The 21,557-nt window shown below is 41.0% G+C and overlaps 1 protein-coding gene across 2 annotated transcripts in view; it reads right to left on the bottom strand.

Moving 5' to 3' along the window:
- Positions 1 to 5,951: 5,951 nt before the first annotated feature.
- The window catches only part of LOC122806829 (hyaluronidase-2-like), a 174,071-nt gene continuing 158,465 nt past the window's right edge, over positions 5,952 to 21,557 (bottom strand). For both annotated transcript variants that reach the window (XM_044077570.1, XM_044077571.1), the window contains exon 3: positions 5,952 to 6,971. In XM_044077570.1, coding sequence (XP_043933505.1) covers positions 5,967 to 6,911 — 945 coding nt within the window. In that variant the 5' untranslated portion in view covers positions 6,912 to 6,971 and the 3' untranslated portion in view covers positions 5,952 to 5,966. The remainder of the gene's footprint in view (positions 6,972 to 21,557) is intronic.

Genomic DNA, 21,557 nt, shown 5'->3' with positions numbered 1-21,557 from the left:
TGACCCTGGACAAGCATGGCTCTTTTTTCAAGCACTGAAATCTTGACGAGTGGGTGGGCAATAGAAATTTCACCCTGGGGATCACTTCAGTGGCCTTGCTTGACAGGGGCACTGGGAACTAACTTTGGGCGGCATGATACCAGGTAATCTTCTTGGGCTAGGCTTATATAGGCATATATATGACCCATGTAGTAAATGCTCCTTTCCTATCTAGACTGGTTAACATACAGACTGGTTTAGCCTCCACTATTTTATTTACTGGGGAGATGGACCCTTCTTTTAAAATCACTTGTGGTCTAGGACGATTTCCTCCCCTCTCTTTAGAACCATTATCTCTGTCAAAAAGGTGCAATTATTTTGATTTACATATATAGTCAAGACTCTGGTTTAAGCTAGAGATAAAAATGTTACAGATGAAGCTACAACTACACAGATTGCTGACATCTCAGATAAAAGATGAGCCCTCTTTAAAACTACTTTAGGATTAATACTAATTAATGAGGCTTTGGCCCTAACTCAGGATATCAGGACCAAAATGGAGAAAATTTAAAAACATTAAAAGCAAGTAAGGCTACCAATGCAGAACTTCTACAAAAATTTACAAGCCATCATCATCTCTAATACTGGCAAATTCTGGATCTTTTTTTATATTAAAACATTGCATACAGGAACAAACACACAGAAATGCACAAGGGTCTGTATCAGTTCTTTTTACATACATTACTGACTCTAAACAGCCAAACAATTTGATTACTTTTGATCATAGTCGGATCACCTATTATTGTAACATCACTACTACTTGACGCATTCGGTACTAACATTTCAAAACAAAAAACTGTCCCATCCAGAACATTAAATTTCACCTGTGTTGATACAAGACAGACAGGCATTCCAAACCTGAACTTCACTGTTCTCCTCTGTGTATGCCACAAATGGACAAAAATTTGAATGACAGCTCAAATGGCTGAGTAAATCACATTTGGGTGAAGTTAAGCTTTATATTAGTGCAAGCCTGTAGGATGTGCAAGAAAATGAACTTTAGATTGAAAATGTGGTGCTTGTGAGAGCATGCAAGGTTCTGTTCTATCAAGTACTGCTTGTGTGTGAGTGATGATGGGTTAGCCTTCAGTCATGTAAGAAATATAGATTCAGTGTTATGCATATGCAGTGTCCTTTCGTCTATTAGAGGTATCGTTAGAGAAACGGTTTTTAATAATGTAATATGTAGGGTTAGGGTTAGCACACTAGTAAGTTTGCGCAAGGGGAGTAAACACATTACAATAGACAGGGTTAAGATCTTAGTTTTCTACCAATCGGACATCTCTGTAGTCTATCAGAAAGGAAAAGCCTGTAAGTTGGCAAAAAGTCAGAGGTTAAGGATGCCTAGGTAAAGGCATCATTAGCCAATGTGATCATGTCACTCTGTGGTTTGGAAAGGTAAGAACACAAACATGATGGTGAGGGACTTTGTACTATATAGGGCTTGGAGATGTGTTTGTCTGTGTACGTGCATGCCTCTCTGTAGGGATATAAATGGAGTTGTGCACGCTTGCACCTCTGCCGGAGTGGTCACTGTGGTGAAATTATGTAGCAGGTTGACTGCATGTGTGTCTGTACAAGCCTGATCAAGTGTGTGTCTTTTTCAATGGGTGTGTGTGTGTTTATGCATGGAGTGGAAGGGTGGGTACCTGGGCCAACACGATGCAAGGGTAGCCAAAGGGCACAACTGCCCAAGTGCTTTTAGCAATAACTGGTAAAAATAGAGTGAGTGAGACATTTAATTTAGCGGATGACTTCTTCCACACTGAAGCTAAAGCAGTCTCTGCATTGTGTGTTCTGTAACTGCATAAATTGACACCCTATGGTATACACAGTATGTTCCTGTGGGTATTTTTTTTTCTAAATTTTATGTACATGAAGCTTAAAGAGAGCATTTTAAACTTTCTAAAAATCACACCTTAGACACAGACCACATTGCTCATCTTTATGAATCCCACCTTATAGTTGATGCTGTGATTTATGGCAGTGCCAGGAATTTATCGAGCAAATAAATTTTAGTCATTTTACAATGTTGTTCATATTTCTCCACCTCTGAAGAAAGAAAATCAGGACAAGTCAAAAAAAAATAATGAGGGGATTAAAGCCCACAAATAGGGACACAGTTTAAATATTGCTCTTATAAACTTAGTTTCTAGAACAACATGCTTTGCATTAGCATGTATTTTCTTGAAGGATATGAAGTCTGAAACTCTAATGCCCATTACTTATTTAGTGATCCTAAATCCAATGATTTGCCAGTAATCTACAGACTTTATGAAGAACAGATGAAAAATATGGGGCAAAAATCTGGACAGTGAGAGACATGAGGTTACATTTTCTGCATTTCTAGGCATATGGTCCATGCAACCACTGATGAGTGCAGCCCAACTTTCCCACAGTACTGTAAGTGACTTGCTCAAATCACAGTCAAATCAGGCAGGGGGGAATCGTACCAAACAGCACTTGAAGCAGCTGTTAACAAGCTCAGTGCCTTAATTGTCTACACCAACTGCCAGACTTGTGAAGCTTAATATACAGTTCAGGCACTATTACAGCCATTTGTAGAATTCAATATCAGGTATTATCTGAGAGGTGTAGAATGCCAATTTCTACATTTGAGGCGCTAGTGACAGCATTTTATTTTTCAAGTAGTATTTGGTAAGTGCAACACTGATGTACAAGTTACACACTTAAGTTACTTTGAAGTTTTCTCTAGGTGGAAATGGTTTCACCCGATTGTAATTGGAGATCTTAGATGTTTCTAGATCTTTTGGAAGATTTTTATAATTAGAGGGAATAGAGTAGTACAATACTTTTGGGCGGTGACGGTGGTGCAGCGGTTAGCGTTGCTGCCTCACAGCAAGAGGTTTTCCAGTTTGATCCTCGGCTGGGGTGTGGTTTCACCTGATTGTAATTTGAGATCTTAGATGTTTCTAGATCTTTTGGAAGATTTTTATAATTAGAGGGAATAGAGTAGTACAATACTTTTGGGCGGTGACGGTGGTGCAGCGGTTAGCATTGCTGCCTCACAGCAAGAGGTTTTCCGGTTTGATCCTCGGCTGGGGTGCCTTGTGTGCGGAGTCTGCATGTCCTCCCTGTGGTCATGTGGGTTTCCTCCGGGTGCTCCGGTTTCCTCCCACATCCCAAAGACATGCTGTAGGAGGATTGGACACTCTAAATTGGCCCTAGGTGTGAATGTGTGCGTGTGTGCCTTCTGTGGAAGGTTGGGCACCGGGCTGGCAACACCGTAAAACTCCACTGCCAATCATGAGTGGACAGGTGATCCGCTGTGGTGACCCCTAACCGTGAAAAGCCGGAAGAGTACGATGCTTTTGTTTTAAGCAAACAGTGTTTCATAACCATTACTAGGAAGTTCCGACAGCTTTTCAGTTCAGAATTTATGGTCTATACTATTAACTTTTAAGTGTCAGTAATAACGGCTTTAGTCTTGATTTAGTGGAGCCACTTCAGAATATGCAAAAGTTGCACAGTGATATTTTCTAAAAGCGGGCTGTACAACTGAACAATGAACTGAGATGCCAGAGGACATCTGCTCACTGTATTGTTGAGGTTACAGGAACCAGGCTGCTGTTTAATCAAGATATCAAACATAACCAGGTGCACGGAGGAGAGAGTGGTGAAAAAAACTGTACAGGGCCACATGGAAAAAATGGAAAGTGCAAATGCAAGAAAAGCCAAGGTAGGGTATACTCCTAAAAGACCGAATATACGGATAAGAAATGAGAAGTCAAAATGACTTGCTTAATAGCACCGACAGCCAAAGTGAAATAAAAAGGGACAAATACAATGACATGAAAAGAAACACTACCACCAGGCATCATTTTTATCCAAAGCAATGCATTAACTGTCGGTGGTGGTGACAAAATTAACAGTCACATTGATTAAGAGACTAAGAAAGCAAGTGACTGGACCAGGGAAAGACCTGCCAGGCAGATACTGATGTAAAGGTCCCCAAGAGGTTTAACAAGCCTTTTCATTAAAATGATTGCAATTATTCATCCAACATTTGATGTTAAGTAATTTCAGATGACCCACATAATGACAGTATGAAAAGCACATTTTTTAAATAACTTTTCTTAAATTAATTTTCATTCCAGGTATGAGATTGAGGACTTTGCCACAGAAGCACATTTTGTTATAACATGATGGAAAACTTGGGCACATAAAAATTTACTTCAGAACAAGGCTCCTTTAAAGCACTGCCAGTGATGTACTCATTATTATTAAATTGTTTAAAACACCATAGTAAAGGGTTGCAAGCCATAGTGATATAAACAGAGTAAATTATTGTGAAGCTGTATAAAGGCAATCAAAGCCAGAGTCACAAAGTAAGCCAGGGGGTAAAACAATGCGCCATATGATTGATCCATTACATTTCTCAATAACACTGCTAGGAAAGTTGCCTGGAAGTGAACACTAATGACTGGGATTTAACCACTCTACTCCTATGAGCGACAATGAGTTTGTGACCGGTCCAGAGCACAAAAGCACTAGACCAAGGCTTACACTGCCTTCAGCTGAGAAAATTTCTCTGTAGCTCTCAGAAACATTGCGGCTTTCTAAGGCCGGAATATTTCAAGGACTTCAAACTTGTGTGTCACATGGCGCTAACATGCTTAGCCACAGGAAAATTCCACTGAAACAGCCTGGTTATAGCTGAAGAGTACAGCAACAACTGACAATTCATCAAACATTTACTAAGTACATGGGGCAACATTTGGAGAATGGAAAGCAAGTTGAGAGGGCAACAGAACAAGACTGTGTGTGTGTGTGTGTGTGTGTGTGTGTGTGTGTGTGTGTGTGTGTGTGTGTGTGTGTGTGTGTGTGTGTATATATATATATATATATATATATATATAATATACAATATACATGTGTGTGTGTGTGTGTATACACGTGTAAAGAGTTCTATATCTATATATAAAGTGTAATTAATTTCTGGCTATACTTCTGTACTACATTGACTAACACAACCACAACTAGATCATGATAAACATCGGGGAAGTAGAGCTTTACACAGACTATGTATGAACCAAGTTACACAACTGCTACTCAATAGTTTTCTGATTCAGTTTTATATGTTACAGCTTAAGCTGTGTCATAATATACATATTGTCCAAAGCCCACTTAGGTGTTTATTGCAGGATGACACTGTAAAGACATGCTTTGCTGGTAAGCTACTCCATTACACAGGAGTCTACATGCTCTGGTCTGTCACTTTTATTCTTCTACCTATAAAAGCCATCTTTGCTGCACCCAAATTGCACTCAGTGAACCCATACTATTAATCAAATCGGATAGTAAATGTCATTTGTGCCATCTTTTCATCCACAGATATTACAATTCTGACATGCAGTCTAGTGACCCTGGACAAGCATGACTCTTTTTTCAAACATTGAAATCTTGACGAGTGGGTGGGCAATAGGAATTTCACCCTGGGGATCACTTCAGTGGCCTTGCTTGACAGGGGCACTGGGAACTAACTTTGGGTGGCATGATACCAGGTAATCTTGGGCTAGGCTTATATAGGCTCCAAGGCCGTTAGCCTAGTACACACCTATGAACCTAAACCTAAGAACATTTGATCCATTAGAATGTCTACAAAGAAATTGGGATTCTGATGCTTTTGTACTTCTTAGCCAAACTGTATGGAGCCTAATGTCCAAAGAGCATGTAAATGACCATGTGTGGGATGAGGAGACTTACAGAAACGGCAATATGACAAAACATAATGCAGCCCAAGTGTTCTAACCATTGCGTGCATCTTCTACCTTCCCCGCCCCCCCCCCCAACCCGTAAAACAAAACCTTGGGAAAAGGGACAGATTAAGGAATAACAAAAATGTTGTGGTGCATCAAACATATCAAGTAATCAAAATTATACATAACATTGTCTGTGGACTTAAATTATTTCTGGTTTCCTACCTCACTTAGGGTTTCCCATGAGCTTTGATAAGTGAGACGTGTATATACAAAAACAGGAAGGGAAAATGATTCATGGTGGAGATTAGATACACGCATAGCCTCCTTCACTCGGTAATGCACAAACTTTCGTCCATTCTCAGACGACTTTAACTGCTTGTCGAGGTAGATAGATGGGTAGACAGCTGTACTGTTCTGCCACAGCCAGATTAGTTGATCGTTTCGACTTACTTCTACATCTGGACAGCGACCTGTATAATTTTCCCAGTTCTTTTTGTAGTCATGATTATAACAGTCAGGAAACAGGTAATAGCCCCACAGCTGATTAGGGCGCTGAAACTTTGCACGACGCAGTGTACGTGCCATGAACTCTTTGGCAGCCGTCTCAAATTCAAATAAGGCTTCTTGTTTTACTTTTTCTGAAGACCAGTCTGGATGCTTTAAACTGACCAATGAAATAGACTTTGTCCTGTAAATGTCTTTAGCTTCCCAGTTTCGAATCCACAAGGGACGCCACTCTTCCCAGTCAATTACTGCAAGACCATCCTCCGATTTTGGAGGAGTATATTTCTCAACATCATCCTGAAGTTTGTTAATATGTTCACTAAGGCTGCTGTTCTGAGGAAGCCCTCCATTCATAGAAACATTATTCTCATTGTAGAAAGGGTACAGTCCAAGCCTGTCTTTGTAGAACAGAGTCAGCTTCTGCTTCACAAAGCCCTCAATGGGTGATGCTTCAGCATCAAAGACCTTGAGATTCACGTCTATTTTGTAGCGAGGTTTGCAGTCTTGGGTAGGTGCATTCCATATTACCAAGAATGGTTTGTGAGTGAAAATGGGCTTAAGAGTCTGCTTTACTTGGGCACTGCAGGTATACAAGGACAGCAAGGGCAGGATGAAGGAGGTCACTGCCCAGGTCCACAGAAGCATTTCCAGAAACCAGCAATTTTCTGCACTTTGAGACACTTTTTATTGCCCCAGATCTTGAACCTGTAGGAGAGCAGAGAGACTGTTAGCTGTAAGTATACTGTAAGGGGAAAAAAAAGTTGCTGTGTAACAATCATGTACTTAGTTTCTAGTAACCACTCAACCAAATGTTGGTGTTACAACATGCTACTGTTTAAAGGAAACAGAAAATGTGTGCAGTAATCAAAACAAACAGTATCACCTGTCTGCACAGAAGAATTACAGTGCTTTTAAAGCGACTCTCCTTATGTAATGGACAATATCCCTGTTATAATTAGAAGTCCTGCCCTCAGACCTAATCCACTGCTGTAACATCCACACTGGCTAAACAGATGCCTACAGGAATCAATTTCACCTTTTATTATTTACTGCAGGGTGTTGCAACCCAGTTGTCTTGTGGCTTTTCCCGGTTAGAGGTCGCCACAGCGGAACTCCGGTCCGCTAATGATTGGCAGAATATTTTGATGAATGCAGAGTGTTGCAACCCAGTGCAGTGTGAAATTTTCAAATTCCTGTATTCAGATTACATTCTAAACCCTGTATGGCAATTGATACTTAGTTATTGCTACACACAGTACTGGTACATAGCAAGAATGTCAATATGAAGGGGTGCTGTAAAGTTCTAAGCCCCGATTGCCAACACTGAACTGTGATTAAACTTCACTTTCAAGATGGAGTGCTAATGGCGCACATTCTGGTTGCAATTACTGCACTCAGATGTTACAGTAAATGAAAATCTGGAATTAGTCATTTTTTCAACTAAATAGATACAGAAGTGTTTCTCTCTGCAACCAATACCACAAATCAAAATAGTTATCTCAAGATCACGTCCTTGATTTCAGTCATTGCTTTTTCATTCTTGCCTGTGAGAATCTTCATTTTAGAAAGAAAAATCACAGTTTTGGGGGGGGGGGGGGGGTCGCTCCAAGTTTCCTGGGTGGAGTTCTTAAGATCTATGAAACAGGATATAATAATTTCAAAAACAGGCAGCATTTTGAAATAAAGATGCTGGCATAAAGACTACATCAGGTTGGGGATGGATGGGGTGCATCTGTGCTCTGAATCACACTGCTCATCTCAATCACCTCTTTCCATTATATTCTCAGATGGGTACAGCATTCTGACATACAATGAAAGAATCACGTTCAGACTCCAATGGTGACCCATAAACAGCAAGCTGGATTGCTACTTCGCAGATGTGCTATAACAAATAATGAACATGTCTGGAGCAAGTTAGTTTCATACACAAGAGACTGCAAACAAAACCAAACTGTGTAATCATATTCACCAGGGAGAGCAGAACACCTGAAAATCTGGCAATCCAATATCTTATAAAGCCTAGGGCACAATTTCCATGTAAATTAACCATTTACAACTTATTTGCACAAACAATAAAATAGCCAACAGTTTAGTGTTATTTCTTGCAACAAGGATTGGAAAAAGCCCCTCCTCTGATATCTGCTGTAAACAGCACAGAAACACCTCACAAGTGGCTTGTGGCTTTGCAACTCTAAGGAAGATGACCTTTTACTAGAATGTATGGAAGTGGTTATATAGTCGGTCCCGAAATCACTTCACATTCCTGAATTAAAGTTATGCTCAGCTACATTTTTTTTAAAAACACGTAAAGGCCTGTCCTCATGGTGTACTTAAAGTTGCATTCTACACAAAAGCTGGAAAATTCATTCTCAGTGCAAAAAGGCATCATTTACTGCTGCAAATCTGAAGTTGAACTTGAACTGTGAATAAATGTTTATACATACAAGGGAAACACAAAGATACCCCAGGACAAAAATGTAAAATATGAAGGGTATAAACCTGTCTGGCAGAAGCGTGCAGGGAACGAAAGGGCACTAACTGAAATGAGCAGTTGGACTGCAAGTCAAAGACTGGAGTCTAGCCAGCTGATCCAGTTAAAAACAGCACAGAAACAAATGCTCACCTGATATCTGGCACACAATACACCATCAGACACTGCATATTTGTCCTTTCAGAAACATGGATGCATCGACTCACCCAAAAATGAGTCTGCAGAGCTGGCTGTTGTCCCTCACTAGCAAGAAAAGAGTTGCCAGCCTACTGATGGAGGTGTAGGACATTTACAATACCAACTATAAAAAACAGGCATCAAAAAATGGACAGAGGAAAAGTCATGAGGTTTTCAGCCTGCTTAACTTTCTTGGGAGGGGAGCACACATCCTCATCACTATCTCTGGTGAAGACAAACCTCACAGGGGCATCTGTTGTCAAGGGAGAAGGGGATGCGAGAGACATCCTCTCCACCTTGCAAATCCACACCCCTTGGGCAGTAAAGATTATTTGGCCCATCAATACTAATGAAGACACTTCTCCCACAGACAAACCTGCAGTATGCACAGAACTGGGGCTCTTAACATACAAGGAAAATGGTAGCCACATAAAGCCAGGAAAGAGTTTGCAGAAATATTTAATTTCTACGTATTACGACAAAACATGCAGCTCAGTCTCTATAGACTGTTAAAAAGAATATATATAGTCATATGCGTACAAACACCCACACTACTCTGCCCTACCAGAGCAGTCTCAAACAGGTGCATGGGGAATAGGGATAATGCAAAGACAATACAACAGTTTACATATGTAGGTACTGTAGCTGGCTCAACCAGTATCTTGTGCTGGTTCCACAAACCAGAACCCTAACCACTCAGCTCCTCAACTCAAGAGACAAGTAAAAGGCAGGTGGGCCCCAGCCATTCAGGTTCAGTTTCTGTGCTCTGTCACTGACCCTTCTCCTGCGCATTTTATTGGAAGAAAATGTTTTCTTTTAAACTGCACCAAGCAGCTGTTACAGTTTAGACCACATAAAGCACTACAGTACACAGGTTTGACCACAAATCCAATACCAGCTTTTAAGGCGGTATTGCACAACAAAGATCTGGAATGGCTGAGCACCTCTCTTCCATTGTGCCAGGGGAAGTTGCCCCTCTCAAATCTACCCAAGCTACACTACTGACATGTATGTTTTATTCCCATGAGTGTCAGAGGTTGACAATCATTTTCCCCTTTTCCTACATGGGGTCAGGGTCTCACGTCAACAGTCACCATCTGTCTCTATTCAATGCCACTTTCCTACCTTTTTCGACTTATACCCGACTGTCTCAGGTCCTCTCTCACACAATCCATCCACTTCTTTGCTGGACGCCAATATTTCCACTTGCTTTTTTTGTTTGTCCCAAATCATCACCAGATTATTCTCCGCTTTTCTGCACATGTACCCACACTACCATAATCTGTTCTCTCTGACCTTTTCTGCAATTCAACTACTTAGACTTCTGCTCTTATGTCCTCATTTCTTCTGCTGTCCCACTGTGTTCATCCTACCACCCATATCAAGCACTTCATCTCCATCAGCTCTGCCTTCAACTGCTCTGCCTTCACCATCCAGATTTCTGTACCATATGGTACTGCTGGTTGTACCACTGTTTTGTATACCTTACTTTTCAGCTTTTTTTTTTTTTTGCATTCTTCGGTCATACATTACACACCTGCCACTTTGTGCTAGTTGGCTGCAGCCCCTCCGACTCTGGTTTTGACCTCCTCATACAGACTTCTCAACCACCCCTTCCAGATGCTTGAAGCTGTTAACCTATTCCACTATTTTTTCCTTCCATCTCAATTCTCAGCTTCTTCTGAGGTCCCCCATTTGCTGCCATTACAACACTCATATCTGTACTCAGTTTTATCCCATGACCTTTCAGTTTTGCATTCAATTTCCCAATCCTTTGCTGAAGTTCATGCTCAGAGTCTGCCTGTAGTGGCACACTGGCAAACAGGTCAGAGAGGACAGAAAGTTGCTGTATGCAGCCAATGCAGTGCATCAGTATGAACAGCAGTGGGCCTCAAACCGTTACCTCCATGGCAGTGTAAAAATTAACAAGGGAGAGAAACTCAGCCATACTCCAAAGCAAAGAACGGTCCAAAACTACCTTGCAGCTTTCTCTCACATGCTCAGTTGTTGCACATTTCATTTCCAGTCTCCTTTTTGCCACCTCTAACAGTAACCGTGCATCTTCCAACCATTGCTTTAAAACTTTAGCTTGGGGAAAAAAAAAATGGTGACCAACTCCTTAAACATGCATCCTACACCTCCCATCAAGTATTTTCTTCAGATGCCTTTAGGATCTTAACGCATACACCCTACACCTCCCATCAAGTATTTTCTTCAGATGCCTTTAGGATCTTAACGCATACACCCCTCAGCCTCTGAAAACCTTTTAACTACAACCATACCTAAATCAAAAATGTGGAAGAAAATGCAGTTGTGTACACTTACCATAAATGCAGATTTTCGAGTGTATTCACTGTTGCTGTCATCACATTTGGGTTATCTGCTTGCAGTAGGCATCAGTTTGCCCGATTATCAAACTCTTGGGTCCTGCGTTGGTTGCAGTCTCATCTTCCCTGACGTCAGGTAGTCAGGGGTATAAAGCATGCAGCCGATGCCATTACATCAGTTTTTCTTGCCCCAGATGTCAGGTGCCCCCCTAATGGGAAGCAATTAAATACATATATGCAAGGTTACACCTCCAACAAAAAAGCAAATACACCAAAAAGCTTTTAAGCATAGTAAAGGAGTGTAGAGGTATAGCCAAAAGTCAGGGGGCTGAAGGGAGGGTAACCAGAACTGCAACAGTGAATACACTCGAACATCTACATTTATGGTAAGTGTACACAACTGTACTATGTTCCTTATGTTTCACTGTTGCAGTCATCACATTTGGGTAGATTCCCAAAGCTAAGAATGGGAAGAAGAATTTAGATAGCATTAGGACCAGCTATAAGGCCCTGCAAGACTGCAGTGCCATAGCCAGTTCTGGATTTAGAGAAAATTGGAAAATGGTAATGCTTTGTGAAGGTATATACAGAACTCCAGGTAGCAGCTTCTAGGACATCTCTGGCAGGGACACCCTTGAGAAAGGCTATAGAGGTAGATGCAGCCCTGGTTGAATGGGGTCTAATCCCCTGTGGGATAGGTTTTCCATGGTGCTTATAGCAGAAAAAAATGCAATGGCCTATCCATTTAGAAATAGTTTGCTTTGAAATAGCCCTCCCTTCTGCCCCTGCAGCAAATGCCACCAGCAGTTGTTCAGATTTCCTTTGAGGTTTATTCCTGTCCAAGTAAAATCCAAGTTGTCTGTGCACATCTAAAGAGTGTAGTATCCATTCCCCTTTATTCTGTGGATTAGAAAAGAAGGTTGGCAAATGAATGGATTGATTAAGAACCACACTGGATACCACCTTGGGCATGAAGGAGGGATTGGTCTTGAGGGACACCCTGTCCGCATGAAAGATGATGAAAGGCTCCACTGCCATAAGGGCCTGTAATTCAGATACCCTTCTTGCTGAAGTGATTGCTAAAGGAAAGCTGTTTTCCAAGAAAGGAATTGTAACTCTGCACTTGCAGCTGGCTCAAAAGGAGGTAGAGTGAGTTTTTCTAAAACAAAGTTAAGGTCCCAGGCTGGAGTTTGGGCTCTTCTGGGTGGTCTTAAGTTTTTAGCCCCTCTGAGAAACTACTTGAGCAGTGGGCGAGAAGAGAGGGTGGTTCAGTGTTGTAATGAGCTGAAATGGCAGAGGCATGAATTTTGATGGAGGAAAAGGAATGGCCCTTGTGAAGCATCTCAGTTAAGTATTGAAGAATCTGAGGTAAATTGGGCGCTGCTGTGGCCATCACTTGAGCTTGGTTCCAGGTACAGAACAGTTTCCACTTTTCAGCATAAGATTTTCCAGTACTAGGACTCCTGGCCTCCAAAATGAAATCCAACACTTGTTTACTGAGGGATGGTAACGGGGACATTAGGTAATTACCTAATTACCCAGGCTGCCAGGTTCAAGGTTTGAAGCTGGGGGTGCAGAATCTGGCTCCCCTGCTGTGACAGCTGGGTTGGGGTCTGAGGAAGGTGCCATGGGGCTAGCTGTGACACTGCGCAAGAGGGGGTTACCAGTGCTGGCGTGGCCAGTCTGGTGCAATCAGTATCATCCTTGGTTTGTCCCGTTTGATCTTTAGTAGCACTTTGGAGAGGAGAGGAGGAAAGGCATAAACAGATAAATTTTTCCAGCTGAAGGACAGAGCATCCACTTTCCAAGCTTGTTTGTAAGGAGTCCTTGTTCAGAATTTGTTCAACTGGTAGTGCTGGGGGGAGGCAAAACAGGTCTACATCTGGGCTCCCCCATTTGTTTATCAACATGCTGAAAGTCTTTGGTTCCAGTTTCCACTCGTGTGGGTCCATTAGATTTCTGCTTAGTTCATCTGCCAGTGTATTTAGTTTTCCTGGCAGGAATTGAGCCTGTAGATGCACTTGGTAGCTCAAGGCTGTGTTCCACAGATCCATGGCTAGTCTGCAGAAGGGGTAGGAATGGGTACCCCCCTGCTCGTTTATGTACCACATAACAGTGGTGTTGTCCATCCTTACCACTAACTGTCCTGGAAGAATGTGGTACTTGAAGGCTGTCAGAGCATTCTGTACAGCTAACATTTCTTTTTGATTGATATGCAGGTGCATTTGACTTGGGTTCCATTTGCCCGGAATGTCCCTGCCATGTGAGCCCCCCCATGCATAGTCTGAGGAGTCTGTTAGGGTTTGGGAGGCAGGGGGTAGAGTGAATTGTAGTCCTTTGTTTTGGTGGCAGGCCTCTGCCCACCAAAGGAATTCTAACCGTAGGCAAGGTATGATGGGAATCATTGCTTCTAGATCCTGAGAATGCTAACACCATAGGCTTTTTAGATACCATTGTAGTTTCCTCACATGCAGTCTTGCATATGGAATTAGTAGAATGCACGAGGCCATGAACCCCAAGGCTTGCAGTATTTGCCTTGCGGATAGCAGGGTTTTTGTGGCCACTAGTTTGAAGTACGTTGTCAAATGAATTTGTTTCTCTGGCGTGAGGAAAGCCATCTGGGAAGTTGTGTTCAAGCTTGCTCCCAGGAATATAATTTGTTGACAGGGCACCAGCTGTGATTTTTTTTTGTTTATTGTGTACCCCAGACAAGTTAGCACCTTTTGTACAAATGCCAGATGATTCAACAGTATGTCCTGGCTTTCTGCCCGAATTAGACAACCGTCCAGGTACGGGTAACATTTGAATATTTCTTTGTCTGCAAAATGCAATGACTGGAGCTAGGCACTTTGGCTTATCTACTGTGCCCAGGGTATTCACAAAGGGCAGTACAGAGAACTGACAGTGCATGCAGCCTGCTTTGAAGCATAGGTATCTTCTGCAAGATTCCCTGATTGGGATGTGCAGGTAGGCTTCCTTTAAATCCAGTGTTGCCAACAAGACATCTTTGCCTATCATGGGAAGCAACGGGTGAAGAGTTAGCATCTTAAATTCTGGAATCACCGAAAAGGTGTTTAGGATAGAAAAGTCCAGGATAGGGTGCCATGAGTGGTCTTTTCTGGTTACCAGGAAAAGTTGAGTAGAAACCTTATCCTTTTTCCTCTTATGGTACAGTCTGAATAGCCTCTAATCGTAAGAGAGAGAGTACTTGCTTTTCAGCCTCTGTCCACTGATTTGGGGGTAGATCTGGCCAACCATTTGGGGTTGGTAACGGTGTGGAAGTGAAATCTATATCCTTGGGAAACTGTTTAAAACCCATTTGTCCTGGGTAATGAGTTCCCGGTTTTTTGCTTGCAGAGCAATCTTTCCCCCTAAAGGAGCAGTCAGTTGAGAAGTGCTTGGAAGTTTTAAAGTTAAGTCATTCAGACAGCTTACCATAGGGAGGGGGGGTCTTACTACTCCCTGATTTGGAAGTGGGAGCCCCCCCACTGCTTAGTCCCGTGCATACCCTAGGACTGAAGCCTGGTTGTTCTGCTGGTTCTGGGTTTGAACTGAGAAGGCCTGGAAAAGGCAGGAAAGGACCAAATATTTGAGGGCCAATGCCTACTAAATCTTGGAGGCTGCACTTGTAAGAAATCTTTAACAGTTTGCATAGATTTAGCTTTTTCGTCCATCTTTTTAAGAACTTCTTCTGCTTTGTTGACAAACAGGCGGTCCTGATTTAAGGGAGCATCCAGCAATTTAGTTTTAACATGATCTGGCAAAGATTGTTCCTTAAGCCAAGCATGCCTTCTAAGTACAGACCCGGTGACAGCAGCCCTGCAAGATGCCTCTAGTGAAGCAAAACCACATTGCAAAGTATGTTCTCCAACCTGTTCAGCAGAATGCATTAAATCCTGCAAATCCTTATTTTCAGCACAATCAGGAATAAACATTATTTTCTGTTTAAGCAATCTAATAATATGCTGCTGATACTTTAACATATGAAACTGGCAATTTAAGGCCCTGATGGCCAAGGTTGCACAGGTGTATACCTTCTTATCCCATCTATCCAGGGCCCTGGAATCTCTATCAGAGGGGGTAGGATTTTTGGCAGTAGTAACCTTAATGCCCTTGGGTCTCTGAAATGGTCTCAGGATCCTCAGTAGGATTTTTAAAAAGAAACTTGCGAGAATCAGGAACCCTGTAATATCTACCAGGTTTTCTAGAAGCAGGAGGTAGAGAGTCGGGGGCCAAGCTAGATTCCGAAAGGGCATAATCAACAATGTCCAGAACAGGATGGATAGCTAAAGGCCAAATCTCTAAGCATCTTTTTAGAATCCGAATATTCCTGACTTTCCCAGTAAAAATGCTCCCTAAGAGTATGCAAAGTTTCACCAAAAGAAAAATCCTCTGGGGGAGAAGCAGAGGGAATAGAGTCCTCTGTATCAGAATCCTCATAGGTGGATAAGGGTAAATCCTGGTCAGAGGAGACACAAATTTCAGAACCCTGGTCAGAAGTATCATAAGCAAATTCAGTCCTAGGTCTCAGAGGGGGAAGGTTGGCTTCCCCTGATTAAAGTAATAAGATCTTCAGCCATTCTTATTGGTTTTTTTAGGCATACAGGCCTGACCATGCGGTCGGGTGGTTTCCTAGGCATGGTTCGAGTTTTAGGCCTTGAAGAAGATGGCGCCTGTTTAATATGCAAATCAGTAGGCCTGAATACACCCTCAGAAGCCAGTGCCTGCACAGCGGCTCCAGACCCATCCAAGGTAGAGACAACCGCAGGTTCCACAGTTGAAGCATCTCGCGGCATACCGGACTCCGAATGAGTCTCAGTACAGGCCTGCGAATCTGAAGTAGCGGGTATCAGGGGCTGTGAAAGCACCCAAGTACCGAACTGGTGACTAGGTTAGGAGAAGCGTTGTCAGCAGCTTTGGACCTAGGTGGCCTGTCTCTGTCTTTATCTTTGCGTTTTTTCGGGATGTCAGTAGTAGAGTGGCTTACTGAAGACATATCTGGATAATTGAACAGAGTACCAAAATATTTAGAAGCAAAAATATACAGACAACGAATAGTTCGTGGTTTAAACAAGGCCCAAAACCAACACAGAGGTACGTCGTGGTCAGGGCCTAGGCAATGAATACAGTATGAATGAAAATCTTTATGAGGTATTTGCTTTCCACAAGAAATACAATTATTGACTTTTACTGACATCGGTTTAGAGCAAGAAAAAAAAAAAAAAAAAAGTAAAAAGTTTCTAACGGGTACTTCGCTTTAGTTGAAGACTTTGGTTCTGAAACTCGAAAACAAAAATTACAGGAGTCTGCTAACCAGCACTTGTGAACTGTTTCCGCTTCAGGCACTGCACAGCAAGAAAGACGGATGTAATGGCATCAGCTGCATGCTTTATATCCCCTGACTACCTGACGTCACGGAAGATGAGACAGCAACCGACGCAGGACCCATGACTTTGATAATCAGGCCGACTGAGGGCTACTGCAAGCAGATAACCCAAATGTGATGACTGCAAGAGTGAAACATGAAGAACATCCATGCTGTACTTTAAATATTTAAGTGGCGGGGGGGGGGGGGGGGGGGGCTGACAGAGATTTTTCAGCCAAGTCCCAGGCAAAATACTGTAAACAACTGAAGAGAAGAAAAAGAAAAAAATGAAATTGTAAACAATGCAGACATTGACAACACAAGCCTTAAAAAAAAAAAAAAAATAATATACATCATTGGGTATCCGAATACAAGGTGAATACAAGGGGGTGTAACATACAACAGAATTGCAATATACATAGTAAGGCTAGGTATATATTAAAAAGCTTTAAAATATATATTATACAAGAGAGAGAGAGAGAAAGAGAAAGAGAATTAATGTAGGAGCATGAAGTGTTTTTACCAGCTTTGAAAGCCAGTGAAGCACATGGAACCATCATTCAGACAGCAGCACACCTCTCAACTTTTTAGTTTAATTCTTGACAAACCTAAATATAATTTGGGGGGTAACAACAACAAAAAAAAAATTCAAGGCTAGGGATAGCCTTCAAACATTGCTAACGGATTTAAAACATTAATAGAAAAAAATTATGCATCAATGTACATCTTCTGACCACATATGGAACTGCAATGTGGACTGTAACAGTCAATGGATTTGCCAAATTAAATTAAATTTACAAGGGACAGAGCAAGACTAAGAAGCTGCGAGGCAGCTGATAAGCATAGATGGTGGGCAAAAAGAAATGTGTTTTTCCTTTTGCCACTGTTATTTGCCTGCTGGAACTGTCCTTGGCATGTCCTACTGCAAAACACAATAGTAACAGTGCTTAGGATGTGCGGAACAGTTGCCAAATGCCCAGAGCCCTGTTATGAACAGGTTTTCAAGACCTATGCAGTACACCCAATGATGTACCTACAAGACCTATGATGTACAGACTAGTAAATGTAAACTAGCCATTTCTGGCTCACAGCTTAAAACACGTAAAAAGTCGACCTTTCCTTACTCCAAAATCCTTCTGCCACATTTCAACTCGGGCTCTAAGTCCCTCAAGTTACAATAAATTTCAGGCCCAAAGACATGACAAAACTTCACCTTGAAATTATCATCTGTGGGTACTTAAAAATCCTCTCCTGAAGCACAAAGCAAATAGACCTGCTTACCCCAACCCTCAAAGATTCTAAGGATCAGATTGCCCAGGATAATTTTTTTTAGAGGATTATACAATTGGTTATCATTACTATTACTGTATTTACCTACCCGTTCAGATAACTGTACAATCGTACTTCTGACACTATACACGGATACTTAATGGTTACCACTTGCACTATTTTCAGTATATTCCAATGCATCTACTGTTGTGAACTAGAGAGTCAGAAATTAATCCACCATAATCACTCAACAAACGTAGTTCACAAAAATATATATTAAGTTATGCATTGCTGTCACAGTGGCAATGATTTCATGTCCACAGACTAAAACGTTTTCTTCAACAGAGCCATTACTTAAAGGTAGTTTCTGGTTCAGAGTAAGGTATCAGCAAGCATAAAGACATCCAATGCCCAATTTCCTGGCAGGCAGTAAACTTGAAAGACCAAGCTGGGGGAAGGGCAGCCATACAGACTAGTCAAATGTTTGCTTGGAAACATTAATGGACCATCTTTTTTTTCCTGTAGGGGCGGTCAGCCAGAGCAGAATATACTAAAACAAGACCTGTTTTTACAAGGCATTACCTCCTGGAAAGCTAACAGTACCACAGACAGTGCTTCACTGAGGGAAAGGAGGAAAGCCATTAATGGTATGCCTTCCACCGTAGACCCACTACAAGACATACCTCCAAACATCAGATACAGTGACCCTCTCCCTGGAGACTGAACTGGCAGTCATCTTTTCCTGCTCCGAGTGTTGCACAGGATTTTGCTGGGTGTGGACAGCTTACTATTCTGCACCAATGAGTTTATTTCCGCATTTGTCAGCCCAGTAAGTGCTGAAAATTCATTTAATGAAGGCAGGGCCCATTAACTCTTCCAGTTACATAAACCTCATAAGCTTTTCCTAACTATCAAAAGAAACCAGATATCTGCTCAAATTGTTATGTTTTCGGATGAACCTGTGCAATTTATCTGCATATTAAACATTTTTCAACATTCTCCGGTGTCTTCATGAAGTATTATGCATTCATTTTTTAAACGATTGTGGCAGAGTTACTCAGTTATTTATTAACTGTTAAAAAAAAAAAAAAAAAAAACTTCGTTTTTATTACAATTTGTGTTTCTAGTTATTTGGCTTATTTCACAATTGACCTTGCCCCAGAAGAGAGCTATAGTAATGGGAAACGCTTTCCAGGAAATGCGAGTAGTTATGTGTACATTTGTGAGGATGTATTAGTTCAGTGAAAAAGTATAGTTACCGAAAGGCACTAAACAATGGCACTGAATTCAAAGGGAACTGGGAAAGTCATCTGGGAAGCTAGGCCCAAAATCCTAATTGGTGGGTGTTCAGCGATTAAGCTTATTCTTGGTGTGAATTGTTTAGGCCAATAGCCTAGGAGAACACTGCATATTTCCTGAATGGTGTTGATGCAAAGTGTCACTCAGCAAGTTGTTTACCGATTCTAGTGTGCCAGCAACTCGAGCACGGTGAAGGGATCTGTGATGGTGCATTCGGAGAAGGGAGAAGCGAACGCTGACCGAAGGGATGCACGAGAGGGAGCGAAAGCTGACCACTGACCGAAGGGATGCACGAGAGGGAGCGAAAGCTGACCAACGAAGTACACAAGAGGGAGTAAAAGAAAAGAGTTACCAGCAATGGATGTATTTCTTTCTCGGAAGATGTTTTACTTGAAGTAGAAGATAGACATTCTTTTCCGTTTCCAATAAGGCAAGTCGAATGACGAGCTTGGTCACCATCAAACAATGTGAAGAAACGGAAGACCTTAGAAGACACATACGAGTTTGAGAAAAGTTTTACGTCCAACACAGAAGGACTAACCATTAACATTTCCAGGTATGCATTGACTGAAAATGAGAAAGCGTTATTAGATAAAGGTTTATCTTTCATACCTTCAAGACATGCCGATGTCACTGATATTATAATTGACAAAGATGTTTGTAAGGAATTTGGGTTTAAAGTTAATGTTTGAGAATGATGAAAGAACTGTAGAAAATGTTTTTAGAAAACCTTCCACTTTTGTACCACAAACAAATTCAATATTAGAAGCATTTGAGAAAGCATGTGAAAGGGACCTATTAGAATATTATATGAAAGCAAATGAAAAACCTGAATTTTATAATTGAGTCATAGTGAAAATGAAGCCCTAAAAAAGTTACAGGTTAACAAGGAGATAGTTATTAGACAAGCAGACAAGGGAAGTTCTGTGGTAATATTAGATAGATGTATGTATGTGGATGAAATGAACAGTTTGCTAGGGGAAGCTGATACATATCAAGCTTTGAACAATGTGTCATTAGATAAAATAATTAAAAGGTATACATGAGATGTTATATGATTTACTTCTTTGTAATGTAATAGATAATGATTTGTATGTATATTTTTTGGTTGAAGAACCAGTAACCCCAAGTTTCAGGGGGTTACCAAAAATACACAAAAGTTTAATTAATCCCCCCTTGAGACCCATAGTCTCTGGAAAGGGATGGGCCACGGAACCATTATCTATTTATTTAGAAAACAATTTAGACCAGTAGTCAATGAAATTAAATCTATAATAAAAGATACAAAAGATTTTCTATATAGTTATGCGGATTATATTCATTCCATGAACAAGGAAGATGATATTTTGGTAACCTTAGATGTAGCTTCTCTTTTCACATGCATACCCAATCAGGTAGGTATGGAATATGTTAGGCTCCTACTAATAGAAAAGAATGTCCCCAGAGATCTCACCATGAGATACATGATGTTATTAGAGATGGTTTTGGAGAACAATGCCTTTACATATAACAAATATTTTCTACAGAAGAAAGGTGTAGCAATGGGGACACCATGTGCAAACTCCTATGCGAACTTAGTTGTGGCATACTGGGAGGGCACATATGTGTTAAGAGATGCTCCTTTTAAGGAGAACATAAAACTATACAGACGTTTTGTGGATGATGTTTTCCTTGTATGGAATGGCACAGTGGAACAACTGAATGATTTTATTTTATACATAAATGGCACGACAGATTTCTTAAGGTTTGAACATACCTTTTCATCTATTTTCATCTAACCAGAGAGAGTTTTTAGATGTACATATTAAAAAAAGAGGGTAAAGAAATAGGTACAGATCTATATAGAAAGTCTTGTTGGAGAAATAATTTATTACATCATAATAATATGCATCCAAGACACATTTACCCCAACATAGTGAAAAAGTCAATCCCCTGAGGATATCTAGGCTACTGACTGATGACAATAGATATGAACAACAAAATATGTTGAGGAATAGTTTTTTTTAGAGAGGGGCTATGATAGGATGTAAACACCATTATTTCAGAAAATATTAGATACAGGAAGGACAAAGGGAAACCCTTTTTATTCAGATATAACAGAAGTGAACAAATAAGTAAGAAAAAATCTGATAAAATAAGTAGGTTAGTCATACCATATACGAACAAAAACAGTAGAATTAAAGAAATTATAAATAATAATTGGAGAATGTTAATGGTAGATGATAGAATTAGAGAATTGGCAGGAGCTAGACCAAATGTTACCTATAAAAATATGAAGTCTCTAAAAAGACTACTTTGCTATGAAGACAATAAGAGAGTCACTACATTCACAAAGGAAGGGTACTTTTGCATGTAGACACTGC

This window comes from Protopterus annectens, chromosome 7.part0 (genome assembly GCF_019279795.1).
Source record: "Protopterus annectens isolate FY-2018-M chromosome 7.part0, PAN1.0, whole genome shotgun sequence".
Classification (NCBI taxonomy): Eukaryota; Metazoa; Chordata; order Ceratodontiformes; family Protopteridae; genus Protopterus; species Protopterus annectens.
This window is presented reverse-complemented; position numbering and strand designations above follow the sequence as displayed.